The 16,788-nt window shown below is 39.9% G+C and overlaps 1 protein-coding gene across 4 annotated transcripts in view; it reads left to right on the forward strand.

Annotated features, from left to right (window-relative positions):
• Positions 1–16,788, forward strand: part of celsr1a (cadherin EGF LAG seven-pass G-type receptor 1a) — a 95,245-nt gene that overhangs the window by 47,267 nt on the left and 31,190 nt on the right. For all 4 annotated transcript variants that reach the window (XM_067582377.1, XM_067582378.1, XM_067582380.1 and 1 more), the window contains exon 6: positions 703–791. In XM_067582377.1, coding sequence (XP_067438478.1) covers positions 703–791 — 89 coding nt within the window. The remainder of the gene's footprint in view (positions 1–702; positions 792–16,788) is intronic.

Consider the following 16,788-nt stretch of genomic DNA (forward strand, 5'->3'; position numbering starts at 1 on the left):
CAAACAGAGTAAACCCTCAGTAAATCTGGTGCCATTGTGCTCCACAGTCTTCTCACTGAGAGCCAATGATACTGCAGGCTAACGCGGGCTTTCCCAACAGTTGATTTATGATCATGATGTGTGTGTGTGTGTGTGTGTGTGTGTGTGTGGAGTAAAAGGTCCTGTAAGTATTCCTCCTCTCATTCAGTTGTTAAAGAACTTGCCCTACCTACATTTTAAACCATATTTAATGTCACAGCTAAACATTTCAATGTTTTTTTCCCAAAATAAAACCATAAATAAACATTAGTACCTCATCAGGAAACATGTTCGTTGTTTCCTGCTTCCACTCACCCTCAGAAGCCGCTGTTCAGAAAAAGTTACATAGTCTGTCTCTAAATCAATAATGTCAAGATGTTATTGCCTGAACAATTGGCATTTGAAACTATGCCGCAAATGTAAACAGCAGCTGTACTTAACCATTTAAATCACATTATGCTCATAAATCACTTTCTTGTTTTCTCTCTTCCTCTTTTCTCTCACTGTCCATTCACCTCCATCGACCTCATCTTTTCCCCTGCTTTGTCTTCTCCTTCCCCTCTTCACTTCCTCTCTTCTACTGCTTCATCCTTCCTCTTTTTATTCCTTTGCCTCTTCCTACCATCCCGATGTCCGACCTCACATCCCTCCTCTTCTTTCTTCTCTTCTTCCCTTGTCATCCAGGTGAGACGAAGACCACTGTGTCTCCCTTCCTCCCAGGTGGGGTCAGTGACGGCCAGTGGCACTCTGTCCAGCTCCATTACTACAACAAGGTAAGGAACTTAATCAACCAACCGGCCGCTGCTGTCCTCCTGCATTAAACTTTTTTGAGTTGTTTTTTTCAACACACAGCCAGTGTTGAGGGTTAGCAAGTTCAGGATTTATACTGTGGGAGTGAAATGTGCGAAAAGTGATTTTCTTTGAGGCTACCAAGGCACTCAACCTTGACTGCTGATTTGGGGGATTATCTTCACAGTGCAGGTTTTGGTAGTGACGTTAACTCTGACACAGGTTCACTCCTCTGCTTTTGGCGTCAGCACTGACTAATGGTATACTTTTTCTGAAAGAGGCAAAGCAGCTTCAGCTTCAGTGGTCAAAAGTTCATCAGTTTATCAGAAAAGTTCATTTTTGTCTCTGAGTTTAGGAGTTGGATGTTGTCCAACCCCTTTCTTGTGGACAGCCTAATTGTCTATATATGGACCCAAAGGTTACTTTCATGATGGTAATGAATCTAACCTTAATCATAGCGTTTAAATTAGTTTTCGAGACGTTCCCACGACGGTTTTCTTGCCTCTTTACTGAGTCCAATCTCAGAAAAGAGACAGCAATTATTTCAAAACCAAGCTCATATATCCACTTCAGTTGTAATATTATATTAGAAGGGCTTACATTGCAGTCAATTGCTGGTGTTATTTTCCAGCAAACTTCCAGAGCCTGCAGGCATTGTTCTGATGACATTAAACAAGACAGGAAATAAGATAACACTGGCCGTCTGAACGTGTACATGCTATAGTTGGTTATCTGGTTGTGTATAATCATATAATTAAATGGAGCTTAAAATTGTAGGTCTGTCAGCTCCATGTGGGATTTACTGCCTGAATTAATTGTAAAACGTGCTAGTCAGTGGTCTACAGTAATGAAAATGGCAATATTATATGTGACATCTCTGTGAATTAACCTGGCATTGCTAGGACAGTTACTGTCATTCTTACCTGCATTGAGATCAATGGTAATCATTTTGTGTTAGATTTTGGTAAATTTGTCCTGATAAAGTTGATATACCAGTTAATTAGCCTTGTTCCCCTAAATAAAACCAATCAATTCAAGCCTTGTGGATATGTGAGACACTATGTGCTAGCTCATAGCCTTTCAAAGCTAATATGCTAACTGGTACGCAGTGCTTTCACAAAAGATATTGATCCCTGTTTTTATCCACTTTCCTTCACTTGTCTCCCCTCATTTATGTCTAGCTTTGCTGCCATGTATCTGAAGCTGAATGCTGTAGCATCAGGTGCTGGATCCAAGGCATCCAGCATCATATTTCAGCAGCCACCTGTGTTTCATAACTTGTTAAAGAGAGTACCGTGTTTCTTGGCCCTAACACTAGCCTACAATGTAAACCCTCTCACATTTCACAGGTTGTTTGCCTCTTGCTTGTGCCTTCTACCTTTAGAGCTCATAGCTTACTTGGTGGCCTTGACAGGGACGCATTCATCACATGTGATGAATCAGGCTACCATAGTGTTCCGTGTTAGCCACAGGGTCACATATGTACCTATTGTTTGAGGTGTATTTAGGCTGCATGTCCCCCTCTTGTGGGATAATGATGCCAGAGACAATGGCATAAACCTTGTAGTGCTTTGTTAATGTTGCTGCGAGGCCCCTGACTACCACAGGTATTATTTGCAGGGTACAATCTGTTGGCACTGAAGACATGCTTTGTTTTGTTTGTCTATGAGGTTGTCAAGTGTTTGTAGAGATGTCGCCATGGAAACAGGAGATTAATTTCCATGTCCTAACAGATTTCCGTTCTACTTTTCTGTTCTGAGGCATTTACTTTTCTTTTTTTATTTAGCGTTAGTGATCCTATAGGCTTCTTTTTTGCTGCTGTGACATGTAGACACAAGTATGCACAAACACACCCATAGATACTGTCGTAGCTGATTCAACAACCTGAGGTTCAAAAATTACCAACTGGACAACAAGATACATCATACAAAATGCACTCAGACACATTCCCATGCACATACACCAGTATTACACCAGTATGATTAGCGTGTAGTGCAGAGGGTGGGTGCGTTCCACCAGTGTCAGTCTTAATACAGACCAATGATTTGTAGAGCTGGTGACACATTCCGTTAAATTAGCCCGAAGCTGACTGTAGCACTGACACAGGGTCAGCTTTTCTTCATGTGTTGAATGATCAGAAGTCAGACTGACTGATGGTAATTTAATCCTAGATCAGTTGCCGGAGGGATTAGAGGAAATGTATATGGCAGAAAGAAGTAATGTTCTCACAATAGATTAGACATGTTGACATGTGAATGTATGGATGTGAATGAAGGCACACTCGTTTTTAACGTGCATGAAGGAGTACTCACTCTTAGATTCACACACACACACACACACGCACACTTGTCTGTACCTAGCATTGCTTGCATAGCTTGAGGAGTCGAGAGAAGATCTGAGCCCAATTCTCAAGATATGATGTAATCCAGATTCATGTCATGCAAACACACACACATAAATAACATTCTTACTCTGTCCATATGTTATCTTTGTGGGAGCTTTTAAGGGTTTTAGCTACCATAAATGGAGAGATTTTGGTCAAGATGGCTACTGGTGATTGATATATTGTTTAGAGATCAAAGGATGCACCAGCTCCTTGTAAGTTAATATGTAGCTAAGTTATAAAGAAAGTGTTTACTAAATGAAGATTTACCAATCTCTAAATGAAAACAGGTTGCACCACAAAAACTACTTCTTATGTCGAGACTTAAAATTTACACCCAGTAACCACCATGTGGAACCATTGTGTAGCTAACTGTATTAACTAACAAAACTAACATTAGCTTGCTAATATACGTATGTCCATTTAGACTGAAGAGTAAAAGAGATGATATGGAACATGGTCAACATATTTGACTTGATCAAAATTCTCTTTAATAATGATGTAAACTAGAAGATTTTCAATTACATTTAACAAAAACAAAGAAAATATACCTTAAATTACATACAAATGCAAATAACGTTAGCCTAAATGACTAAATAGTGTCGTTAGCATAATGGGATATTTCCCACTTTGTTATGAGGGCACTAGTTTTTACTGGCTAAGTCATTTCCTAAGTTTTAATGATGCAACCTAATTTATTCTTCTAAATAAGGTTAATTTCATTGTTTATTTTATAAATCACTTGTTAACTAGTAGGCACTAAGAAATTAGGAAAAAGCTTAACACACAAACTTACAAATAGATTTACTAAAAGCTGGTGTAACCCAGTCGAGAGTTGTTGTTCCCAATCACATTTAACGGTCCTAACGGCACAGTCACGCAATACACACACGCACAGAAGGTGATTTACTGGGTCAGAAGATGAGGCAGTTGAGACTGTGTAGGGGTGTGTGGGTGCCCCCTTTTTAAATCCACTGCTGTTCTCCTCAGAAGAACCAGGGTGCCCCTGCTAAAAAACACAGGTCAGAGGTCGGGGGGAGGGTTGGCATGGCAGCAGACATGGACTTGCCATTGTTGCAATGATCTGGGTCAGTTGGAGAACTGTGTGCGTGTGTGTGTTTGCATCTGTGGGGGGCAGACAAATAGAGAGCTACTACGAGTGTGTATGTGTGTGTCCATACTGCTATTAGAAATGTTACACAAAAGAGGTGGCAGGATAAAGACATTTTTGAAATTCCAAGTCTCAAGGACAGTTGACTACGTGAGCAAGGCAGATCTAAACAGGAAACACACAAACACACATAGAGCAAGTAAACGGGTATTCTTGGGTCAGCAGGAGGTTTTGTCTTAGGTTTTGATGTTTAGTCACTACAGGAAATGATGTCACTTGTCGCAGGAAATGATGTTATTTAGCTGGATAACAGGCAGGATGCAAGTTGTATCATGATTATATCTGCCAGGCCACCTGTGTGGGTTACATCAAGATAAAATAGGTGCTGAATAGACCAGGAATGCTTGAGTTATCTAATTTTACCATAACCGTGACCATAATCTTACATTATAGATCAATTTCAAAATTGATTATCACATAAGGGGGGTATGCCTTAGAAGAAACCCTATAAATTAAAGTGAAAGTTCAGTCTTAACTTTGGAAATAGTAGTTTTCCCAAAAAAAATCAATTCAGTTCTCACTTATTATCTTATTATTGAGTTTTCAAACAAACAACAAACTCCATCCACTGATGAGGCTAAAGCTCAGGAAAAAGCTAGTAAGTAGACACTGTGACACTCCAAATAAATGTACTAATACCTCATTTTCAATATTTAGCATACACTGTAATCCTGACCCGCATACAGTGATTATACTGTCTCTGGTGCAGCTCTAAATCTTTTCATTTTCAGTGATTTGATGGTCTCTGTGAGTGCTAATCCATCATGCCAGCCATCTGTCCATCATATATGTTTTAATTACTTTTCCTTGTGGACTTATAGCTGAATGAGTGACTGAATGAGTGACTTTAATTTAGTTTTGTTCAGGGTGGTGACGGAAAATGTGACTACCACCCATATGATCCATTCCAGTAAGCCTGCAGTTCAGGGCAGAATTTTCTAGATATTATCAGTCAGTGTGATTTCACATGGAAAGCATGAAAATGATAAACAAGAAGGAATCTGCAGGAATCTTAATCATATTTGCGCCCACGTTTCACCAGCTAACTTTTAACAAGAATAAAGTATGGAAAAATGCTTATGAGTGAAACGCCAATTAACTGTAACCCACAGCTATGAATAAACACTAATTAACTTCCATGTGATCCATCCACATGGTTTCAACTTCAGCAAAGCAGAGCATGACTGAGAAGTGACATGCCTGTGTGTTTGCAGTATTTTTGTAATGTCACTTTACGCTGCATGCAGGCGTGATGTTACACACGTTAATAGTGTTACACTGGCTAATGTGCACTGTGATATTTACAGCAAGGGTGTGTAGGCAGCATTCCCAGACAGGCTTAGCTGGCTCTTATCACCGACGAGTACCAAAAGTTCAGTCTTTCTGCTTCTGCTGTTCCTGCCTCGATCTCACTCTGGTGCTGTTTACATGGCAGGGCTTTAATCATCAGAACATATGTGCAAATTACTTCACAGCATAGTACTAAGTACTTTAAATATACTGTGTGTGTATATTTTTGCATTCCACTTCTGCAGGACTGACATAGACCTGATGTCACTGACTTTGAAACTAAGATGCCGAGGTTTCACTTTCATACTCTGACGTGCTTTGTCCCTGGATCATTCTGACGTAGAGCGTTCTTTTTGAACATAACCAAAAAGAAGAGTATAATGCAGAAATACATATCTTACACTGAACTTTACACATGACTAGAAGTCCCTGAAAGTTCACATAGCGCTAGCATCACATAGGCTGAACAATTGTTGGTAAAATGTTAAAAAGGAGTCATTATATAATATCTAAATAATATTAAATGGCATTTGTTGTGGATTGAGCAGCAGGTAAAAGCTAACAACTGAGCCAGAGTGGACCCGTCTGTATAAAGTCTTTGTAAATATACAGTAAAATCCAGTCAAAACCAATCCAATTCAAAAAATTGACACTTATTATAAACATTAAATGCTTTTATCTCTCATGTAAATCAATATACTCCACATTTTTTCTGTTTTTTTATCACTGTTCTTCATCAGGAGAATTGCTTTGAACAGTTTTCTCAGTGTGTATACAGTAAATACCTGCCACCCTCCTCTTTGTATTTCTCTCTGTCTCCTTTTCTCTCTCTGTCTCTTTGTTGATGGTTCAGGATTTATTGAGTTTCCAGGACAAGCTCATACGCAACAAATACACACACACACACACACACACACACACACACACACACACACACACACACAGTCTTAAACACATGCCCAGAGTGTACAAGCGCACTTAAAATACACTGCTGAGAGCCACTAAGTGGTTTTGAGTTGTCATCCATCTCTGTGTTGTAGTTTTATAGCTACTAGTCGGGGCCACATGTGGTTTCCTGGGTGGCTGTAATGACTGGACAGACAGACGCATACCTTATTAGGTGTTGGACTGTGTCATTGGTGACACACGCACACACACTTTTTCAGCTTATGATGAGGTACAGGAACATCGTACCCCTCAACCAAGTGTGTGTACATGTGTTTCTACACAGATTTGGGTTTGTGTATTTTGTCTTTTAGTGCTTTTAAGAAAGGTTAAGTAGTTACCTTTGAGGTGAAGCCCCAGTCTGTGCATTCCCCAGCAGGGTGTGTTTTGAGAGGAAGAGGCCATGTTATCCTTCGTTCTTCTTGACGTAAGTTTCCCCAGACCTCAAACAGTTAAGGTTATCATCACACACACACACACACACACACACACAAAAACACACACACACATTTAGTCCTAATTAGGGGTGCATTGTAAAGGTGGCTATTAGAACAAAATACATAGATTCTTCAGTGCTTTTAATCACTCAGACATTATTGTAACACACTATAATCTAATACTGCTGCGTGAAAACACGCTCCTAAACCCATGTTTTGTGTCACAACCCTTTCTTGACATGTGGATGCTGGTTTCGGGGCTTTCACAGGCTCGAGCCAAAGTGAATATTCTCTGTTTTTCCTGCTGTAAATTTCACCTTCTCCTCACATAGCATAGCATTTCACAGCGTGATATAAATCTGCCAGAAACACCTTTGTCCAAAGGCGGCAGTGCATGAGTTGTAGCCTATTGTGTGAGGTGGTGGGAGAGGTGTTTTTGAAGTGGCCACAGAGGAATTATGTTGTGCTTTGAATGTCGTTATTGTTGGCAAATTGGCTGGTAGCAAATTCAGCCTCAGACACTTGCAGCATGCATGCTTCTGTATACACATACCGTACATGCGGGCAACAATATTTGAAGTAATACTTCTTTTGTTGTAAAGTAACGGCTGCAAATAACACACAAAGCACCCTTATGTACACTTAAGGACATACTGTAAATAAATACATTTTACGTGTTTAATTAGTGCAGGTTGTACATTTAGTTTTAGAACATTTTCTGAAGGCAAATGAAGCGAAAACATGAGTCTGTGATGAGACTTTCTTGGCTTGGTTGTGGGCTGCAGGTCTAACGCGGTGTGTGTGTGTGTGTCTCTCTCTCACGGTATCTCTCTCCCAGGACGGGGGGAGTCTGGTGGACTCCAGTGGGGCTCTGCGGCTCCCGCTCTATACTGCCTGGCTGGAGCTCAATCAGAAAGAGGTAACCTCTGACCTCTAGCCTAGTCCCCACTGGTGGTCTTTTTTTTTCTCTCAGTGTCTCTTAGTCCCTGCTCTGCTTCTAGTACAGTCTGCTGGAGTGACTCTATGTGCTTACATCAGATGTACAGAGGTAACATGGCCTCTTTGGCTCTGGTCTGGTCTGGACTATAGAAGAGGCTGTTGTAGTTTTTGGTGTGGTTTTCTGGTTTTGGTTTTTGCCGAAGCTGGTGTGTTGACTTTGTATTATTAGTATGATGTCAACTGGCTTTCTTCTGTCTATCCTGTTTTGTGGTGAAGTTTGGATGCAATGTGCCACTTTTCACCTTGGTCCCCAAAAGCTTCACAGCACATCATGAATGTTTCACTACATAATACATTCACAAAAGCTGGACTTTCTTATTCTGCTTCAGCCTGGTGTTGCATGTTCAGATACTCTCACTTTTTGCTTTTGGCACAAACAGTGGCTAAAGTGAAAGTTTTGAATTCAAGGACTTTTTTTTTCACACATACAAATCTCTAGTGTGTGTGAATAAAGGTATTTGTTGCTGGTGCCCTGCAGTTTGAGATAATACTGGCCCTGTCACATTTTTTTCATGAAAACTCTCAACTTAAAGGGACCATATTATACTTTTTGTGAATTTCTGTTATATATATAATGTCAGATATTTATGTTTAACATGTTCAAAGTTCCAAAACTTGAGGTTAATGTTTATAGAAATTCTACCTGCAAGTAAAAGCCAGGGCTTCAACATGCTCTGAATGCTTCAATTGCAACGTTTTTTTATGGTTGTGCTAGGTTGCTAAGGTTGTTGCTAAGGTTTTCCATGTGTTGTTTGCATTGTCCACTCTCATGTTTTGGATCGGATTTTGGCTCTAATATCTTACTACTATAGTTTGTTTCATAGTCTGTTGATGAAGCCTCCCGATCAGCCAGAAGTCAACAATGACGCAGCTTCGGGAAGCTAACCAATCAGAGCAGAGTGAGCTCTTCGGGTGGTTAGCCTTAAAGAGACAGGAGCTAAAACGGCCTGTTTCAGACAGAGGCTGAACTGAGGGGCTGAATAAAGGCTCAGTATAAGATAAATAAAGTTTATTGAAATGTAAATCATGCAAAGATATTCCAGTAGAGCCCCATAATATAAATATAGACCTGGAAATGTGCATAATATGGCCCCTTTAACATATCCAAGCTCGAGCTGTCGAGGGGTCAGAGGTCACATTCTGTACTTGTGAAGCAGATGGGGACAGTAACGAGTGCTCTTCCAGTTACAGAGCAGCTCTCTTTCATTGAGGAATAGCTTCATTCCATCACTGCCGCTTCTTTCTAGCTCTCATTTAGTAGTGCATGTACGCATACATTCTTTTCATCTATATATACATATATATATAGATGTATATGTCATTCTTCTCTTCTTCTTCTTTATCTCGCTGGAGAAACGGCTCATATATAAAAATGGACAAGTGCTGTAAAGCCAAAATGACACAGTAAAAACTTTTCTGCTCAGCTGTCAGCTCTCATTGATTTCCTCCATTGAGGTTTGTTCAGGTGAAATAAACATGTCTGAGCTTAGGCTGGCAGGCAGGCAGGCAGACAGGTAGGTAGACACCCGACGAGCATTGATTGTGTTTTCCTTGGCAGAAGAGTGTCAGGCCATAGCACCTATTCTGTCAGAGAGGATTAACGATGCTCAGAAATCCTCGGAGATGGCTCTTGTAATGAGTATGGACAGCATGTGTCTCTCGGATCACATGCTTCTGTTTAGACTGTAATTTAGTTTGATGAGATTTAATTTTAGACTGTATCTGTAATCTTCTCTTGTTATACTAAGATCCATCTAAGATCAATACATGTCAGGCACTTGTTGGAGTATTAACTAAATGAAAGTGGGTTAATGATTTAATAAAGCAAATGTCTACATGCAGATTTAGGATGCTGCACTTTTGACTTTTGACCACCTTTTTCTATAAGCATAAACTATAAAGCCACTCTGATCGCCTTTCAATTTTTGGCAAGTTATGTGTGCCACAAAATGTGAGTAGCATGAGATAGTTATCTCCCTCGTGTTTTCACAGAAGCACTAACTCCATTAAGCCGGCCCCGAGCGCTGGCTGTCAAGATGTCTGCATGGAGACCCTGCCTTTATATATGGCTGACGCAGGAACTGCTGAGCAGGAATTACTTTCCAGCTTTTGATTTAAAATCATCAAACTAAATGATTTCTTGCATTGTAATCAGAAGAAACGCATCATTTAAAATCAAATCAGAAACACATGATAGTGTAAAAGTGGAATTTCATAGTATCAAGCCAGCAACAGATACGCAGGATGACGTTTCACTATCTGTAGGCAGATCGCTCGGTCTTTAATGCTTCCTGGTCGACATGCAGTTAAGGATGCAATGGAAACATTAGCATTTAATGGAGATTTGCGAAATTTAAAAATATTTCATGGAGCTTATGGCTTTTAATATCTGCTGGAGCAACCAGAAAAGACATCTAGCTCTGTTAAAATGGGACTAAATTTTGTTTTTAGACTATAACATTCATTTTTTATCGTATATGATAACTATATTTTCAACATATAACCACTTTTATGGGATCCTCTGTACAGATTTTTGGCAAAAGCACCGTAACAGTTAGATCCTTTTTACATACATTACGGTATGCAGGTTTACATGTGCCAACATAGTAATAGTGGCTTCTCTACTTCCACCTACAACCTGGATTCATCTAAAGAGGCGGAGGGTCTTGAGCCAGATGTTACAACGTCCAGAAACTCAAGATGGGCACAATAGAATAAGTGCTTCTGTGAATACGGGAAGGGACGTATCCTATTGTGAGATAGTGAAACAAGCCCTATGGAAGTTATGAGTCTTAAAACACTCACGTCGGTTGTACTTTTACATGCAGACATATGTGTGTGTGTGTGTGTGTGCTTAGATGAGTGAGTTGTCAGATGTGTACAGTATTGTGTCACCGAGGAATGAAGATAAATCTGATAAAGCTGTCACTTCAGTCTGCCTTCATACATGACTGCCTACTTCACTACACCTCTCTCTCACATCCGTCTACTTCTCTTCACCTTTTCTCTTTTTTTTTGCATTCTTTCCTCGCTCTCCTGTGATGTGAGGGAGGGTATGTGTGTGTGTGTGTCACCGAAAGGAGGAGATTTCACACACCTCACCTAGCATGACCTAAACCTCTTATTAACATTAAGAGAGACAGACAGTGGAATTTGGGAGGAAGAGAAGATGAAGGATAAAAATGCTGTGGAAGTGGAGAAATGAAGTTGGCAGACTCAGTGAGTTAAACCGAAATGTGCTAATGCGATTTCCCTCCTCTTCGTCTCTCGTCTCCAATTCTTTCTCTTCTACGTCTTTCTCTTATCTCTTATATGATCCCTATCAAGTTTGGTTTTATTGTGCCACCACTTTTACAGCCAAGCATTAGCTACAGTCCTTATCTTTAATTGTTTTATGTTACTGTATGCTCTCTACAAGGCTGTTGGGATAATGGTTAGATGTGTAAGATTTTTATAATCAAAGTATCTTTTCTCCAAGGATTTTTTTTTTTGGACTGTCAGGTCCATAATTCGTAATAACTTTTTTTTAAAAAATATTATTGCTTGCTGTGTTAAAGGAATAGTTTGACATTTGGGGAAATAAGCTCATTATTTTTCTTGCTGAGGGCTAGATAAGAAGATTGATACCACTCTCATGTACGCTAAATATGAAGGTGTAGCCAGTTAGCTTAGTTTAGCTTAGCACAAGAACTGGAAGTAAAACCGCAATGTGTTGTTTTACACTTTGATTTTTGTACAGATTAAATGAAATGAGATGTAACATGTTAATTAGTGAGCTTTAGAGGCAAAGCTTGTTTTACCTTTGGACAAAGCTAGCTGTTTTCACCTGTCTTTATGCTAAGCTAAACTAACTGGCAGCTGGGTTTAGCTTCATATTAAATGGACAAAAATGGCAGTGGTATCGATTTTCTCATCTAACTTGTAGCAAGAAAGAAAATGAAGAAACTTTCACTATTCATGAATTTTGTTTTTTTTTGCAACACAAAAAATCTATTTTTTGTCCTTTTTGCATTTTTTTCATAATGACACTGAAGTATGTCATTACAACTGTATTCCAAGATATGAGCATTTACAACAAATTGTGGTGCAACAAAGCAGTGTCAAACTGTCTAATCACCTTTTAAATAAAGTCATGATTCTACCATGATTCCTGTGAATCACCTCCCATACTATGTTTAAAAAAATGGTAGCAAAATTCTGTCTGATTACCAGCATTGTCAAAAATCTTTTTTAAAATGCAACAAACATGCAACAACAGATTTTCTCCAGACTAAACTATGTATGGTGCCTCATCTAAAAGGCAGGAGAAAAGCAGCTAAGAATTAATCATGCTAAATTGGTAAAAGACACAAAAGCTGCTTGTAAAATATCCTTTAAGAAGTTGTTTAAGAACATCAATCAGATAGTTATCGCACTGATGTCAGTCTACAGGCAGATGGCCATGTTTGTAGAGTTGTAGAAGGCTGTTCCAAACAGGATACAGTTACTCTTACCTCAGGTTTTGTGCCGTCCACACATTTGTTTTGCTGCTTGAAAGCTTCAAGCCAACAATGGACACTGTCCATCTGTTACACTGATAGAAGTGTGATGAGCTGATGAAGACAGTAGTAACATATAGGCTTGAACATGGGACATTGTAGCCTTTTGTAAAGCCTCTGTGTGTGTGTGTGTGTGTGTGTGTGTTTGTGTGTGTGTGTGTATTTGAATAATTCACACTTCTAGGTTTACATAGCCAGAGGGCAGGTGAGGTAATGTGGACATGACAGAGTCTGTTGCTGCCAAAGGGAGGATGGGACACACTAGCCTATGCATGACAGGGCCAAAAAACCAACTTTACATGCACGCACACACATACACACATACACACACACACACACAGTTATTGTGTGCTGATGACTGCAGTGTCTAAAAGAGATATTGGTTTTGATTCAGTGCCCATCTTGATTTTGGCTCCAGTTTGAGTTGCAGCACTGAAACAGTTCTTTTATGGATACTTTATGATAATAAAAACATGTTTGGTCTTTTCTTGTGGTTACTTTAATTTAGTTGGGAAAACACACGCACGCGCACATACATACACACACACACACACACACACGCACACAAACACATTGTAGCATCAGGAGAATATCCATCAAGTGTAATTTTCATCCAAGAGTCAGAGAAACAATGGAATTTCCTCAGTCTAGCCCAGATAAAATAAAAGACTGTGCGGCCTCTTTCCTTTATTATCAAAATGAACCGCGCAGCCGTCTGCAACTGCGCTCGCTGCTTCCTGCCTCTCACACAAACACACACACACACACACACACAGACACACACACTTGTTCACTCAGTCCCTCAACACACGCTCAAACACATTCTGCAGACATCCTTCCCGTACTCCCCAAACACACACACATACACATAATCACCAACAAGTATTCCCACTATCCCACCCACCACACACACACTCTCTCATACACACACACACACACACACACACACACCACACACACACTATCTCTCATACACACACACACACACACACACACACACACACCACACACACACATTTCCTGGTCATTTGTCGCTCATTCTGACAGTGTTTAAGGTGTTTTTTTGACTAAGCTGTCAAACTTTGTTGTGCATGTAACTCAATCAGTGCAGCAAGGTTCTTTATCCCAGCTGCAGGGCTGGTTGAGTTAGCATGTCAGCTTTGACAGGCCGCCCGATGGTATGTGTGTGTATGTGTGTCTGTAGGAGGGAGAGAGTGTGTGTGTATGTGTGTTTTGATTGTATGTGGCAGTATTCGTCGTGTTTTGGTGTACGCTGAAGTTTCGGTGCGCCCATCTGTGTGTGTCCATTCAGTCCGCTCGTGTCCTCATGCCCTCCTTGTCTTTGTGGCTAGCTGTGGGGATCAAGTGCGTTGCCATGGCTGCAACAAGCCTATCGCCCCTGGAGACGACACCTTAGAGAGAGGGAATCTTCAACAGCCCGGAGTCGGGTAGAGGGTAAATAAGAGACTCTCATGGGGCCCCTCAAAATGAGGGCCAAGTGCACTTTAAAACCAAGGGTCAGAAAGAAGCCTGAAACTATATACAGTTCTACCGGCCGCAGTTACACATCTAACAAACACACACACACATGCACACACACACAGCTAACTGAACACCAAATGTTCAATTTAGGACACGCTGTCCATTGCAAATAGTCCTGTACATGTGAATTTATTGTTTTCTTGAAAGTTTTTTTAAATGTCCCTTTTGAGTTTAAGTTTGTTTTAAGTGACCTGTAGCTCGAGGATATAAGTATAAATGCTCTCTTTGTTTTGTAAGCTTAAAAACAAGTCCCCAAGTATTTAAGAAACATTATAATACCAGTAGCACTCTGATTCTCACTTGGGGGACTTACAATAAAGCAGGATGTTACTGTGCAGGACTGTACTCTGAGTAGACAAAATGAAAAGCAAAGATCATGTTGAAATAAACCGAGTAGATAGAAAAGCATTATGTGAAAATTATGTGCATTTATAATTTTGGAAATCCAGAATCCAGTATCATTTTTTAAATCATCATAATATCTGTTTCCATGTTTGTCCAATGAAAATTTTCAAAAATGCTGAGATGGTCAGGTTTTTTTTGTTTGTTTTGTTTTGTTTTTTTATTCACAAAACAATCAAAAAGTTTGTAAAGCTCTACCAAGAGAGGCTTAGCAAATGTTTTCCTCATTTTGTCCACATTTCACACATTTCAGACATGCATCCCATTATAACCCAGTCAGTCACCAGTTTGTTTTTCATATTAGTTTGAGAGGAATTAATGCGATCGGAGGCAAAAAGTAAAAATAAAGAAAGAAAGAAATACAGAATACTAATTATCTCAGTATACTGTTTTTGCACTTAACCATTTTATTCTAATAAGAGAAGCAGTTTGTTAAAGAAAAAACTGTGACTGTTGAACGTGTCACAGCCAATTAAACTCAACAAATAGACATTAAAAATGTTTTTCCAATCTTTTGTTATTAATTTTTTTACTTTCTGGGGCAAAATTTCATCACTTTTCCAATATGAACAACACAACATACTCAAAACCTGTTTACATTCAGTCTGTAGTATGGAATGAATCTATATTTAGTTTTCCTCTTCACTCTCAGTGACATTCTACTCTTTGTCAATAAATACAGGAGGTGTTTGGTTCATACATACAGTGAGGGTATGTGAATGTGTGTGTGTGCGAAAGTCCTCTTGCGTGGGAACACTTATAAACTAACAGCTGCGTTAATGCTCCTATATCCCCTACATATTACATACACATTACACACATACCCTAGATGGTGTATGTGTGTTCTTGTCAGTCTATGAATTATCAACACATATAATATAACAGCTGCACCCCCCCACCCCCCCACCCGGGATGCTGAGTTGCGGGTCCATTATGTGCGGCATCTGGGTGTCTCCCCGATGTTTTGCTTCCTGTCTTCCTCCGTCTTTATCTCAACCCTTCCTCGCTCGACTGAACTCGAAAGGGCTGATAAGATCCTAATCAGCGTGACTACAGATTTCTCTGTTAGCAGACTGTACTCACTCAGTGGTTTCCTTTGTCAGACAAATTATCTTTTGTGGCTTTTTTGAAAATCTTTTCATATTTATCACACTCTCCCTCTCATTTTCTTTGTACCGCTGGTTTGAAAAGTTTTTTTTTTATTATTATTGTTTTGATTTCAACATTCAACAACTTTTTTTTTTACCCATAAATGACATTTTTAGAGGAATTTGTTCCATCCTGGGAGCACTTTTAATCAACTACGATGTAATTCATAGCATAAGCAAATTGCACCACTATGAATTTTTAACTTTTATCTTTCTGCTTTAAATGTAGCTCCTCTAGTCTACTTTCCTTTACCACTTCTTTGAACATTCAGGTTGTTTATGTTGGGGATCTTCATTTTTCTCCTGCTGCAGGCTGAATGGTGCCAATATTTTGTACTTCTTTAGGCCACAGGCTCTACTGCTTTCTGAACCAAATCCAGTGAAATGCACAGGGTGTGTGTTGTAACTTACCTGAGTGCAGCTACAGTAGTGTGACACACATTTTCTTAAATGCAGCATCTTGCCACGGGGGGCTGTCATGTCAGCGCAGGAAGCAGAAGTTAAATTATGTCACTCAAATATTTTCAGCGAGGGCCCATCCTCTGTTTCTGATTTGAATTATGGTGCCGTGTGTAGAACTTAGTGGCATCTTGAGGAAAGGACTTAGCAGAAATAGAATATTCATAAGTATGTTTTAATTAGTGTATAATCACCTGAAAATAAGAATTGTTGTGTTTTCGTTACCTTAGAATGAGCCCTTTATATCTGCAGAGGGAGCCATGTTGCACCGCCACGTTTCTACAGTAGCCCAGAACAGACAAACCAAACTCTGGCTCTAGAGAGGACCTTTTGCGATTTTTTGAGTTTCGCAGCCACCGTAGGTTCTCCTACATACTTGGAAGTGGAGGGTGAGTGGAAGGGTATTCAGCCGGTGGCAACACACTGGTCCTTTAAGAGTTTAATGATTCATGCATGGGCTGACTGGAAAGACGGATCTCTGCAGTTCCTATGCAGATGTAAGAAGGTGGGGGCGGCTGGGTGGGTTTAACACACGCTGGCACCTGCAGGTACCTGTACAGAGGGCTAATTGGCTGGTTGCCAGGGACAGGGGTGTGGTTTCCTGCCAATATGATTGCTATACATGCTCCACATACAAGATGATTGCAGGTTACTAACACACAAAGAT

Source organism: Thunnus thynnus, chromosome 23 (genome assembly GCF_963924715.1).
Source record: "Thunnus thynnus chromosome 23, fThuThy2.1, whole genome shotgun sequence".
NCBI lineage: Eukaryota > Metazoa > Chordata > Actinopteri > Scombriformes > Scombridae > Thunnus > Thunnus thynnus.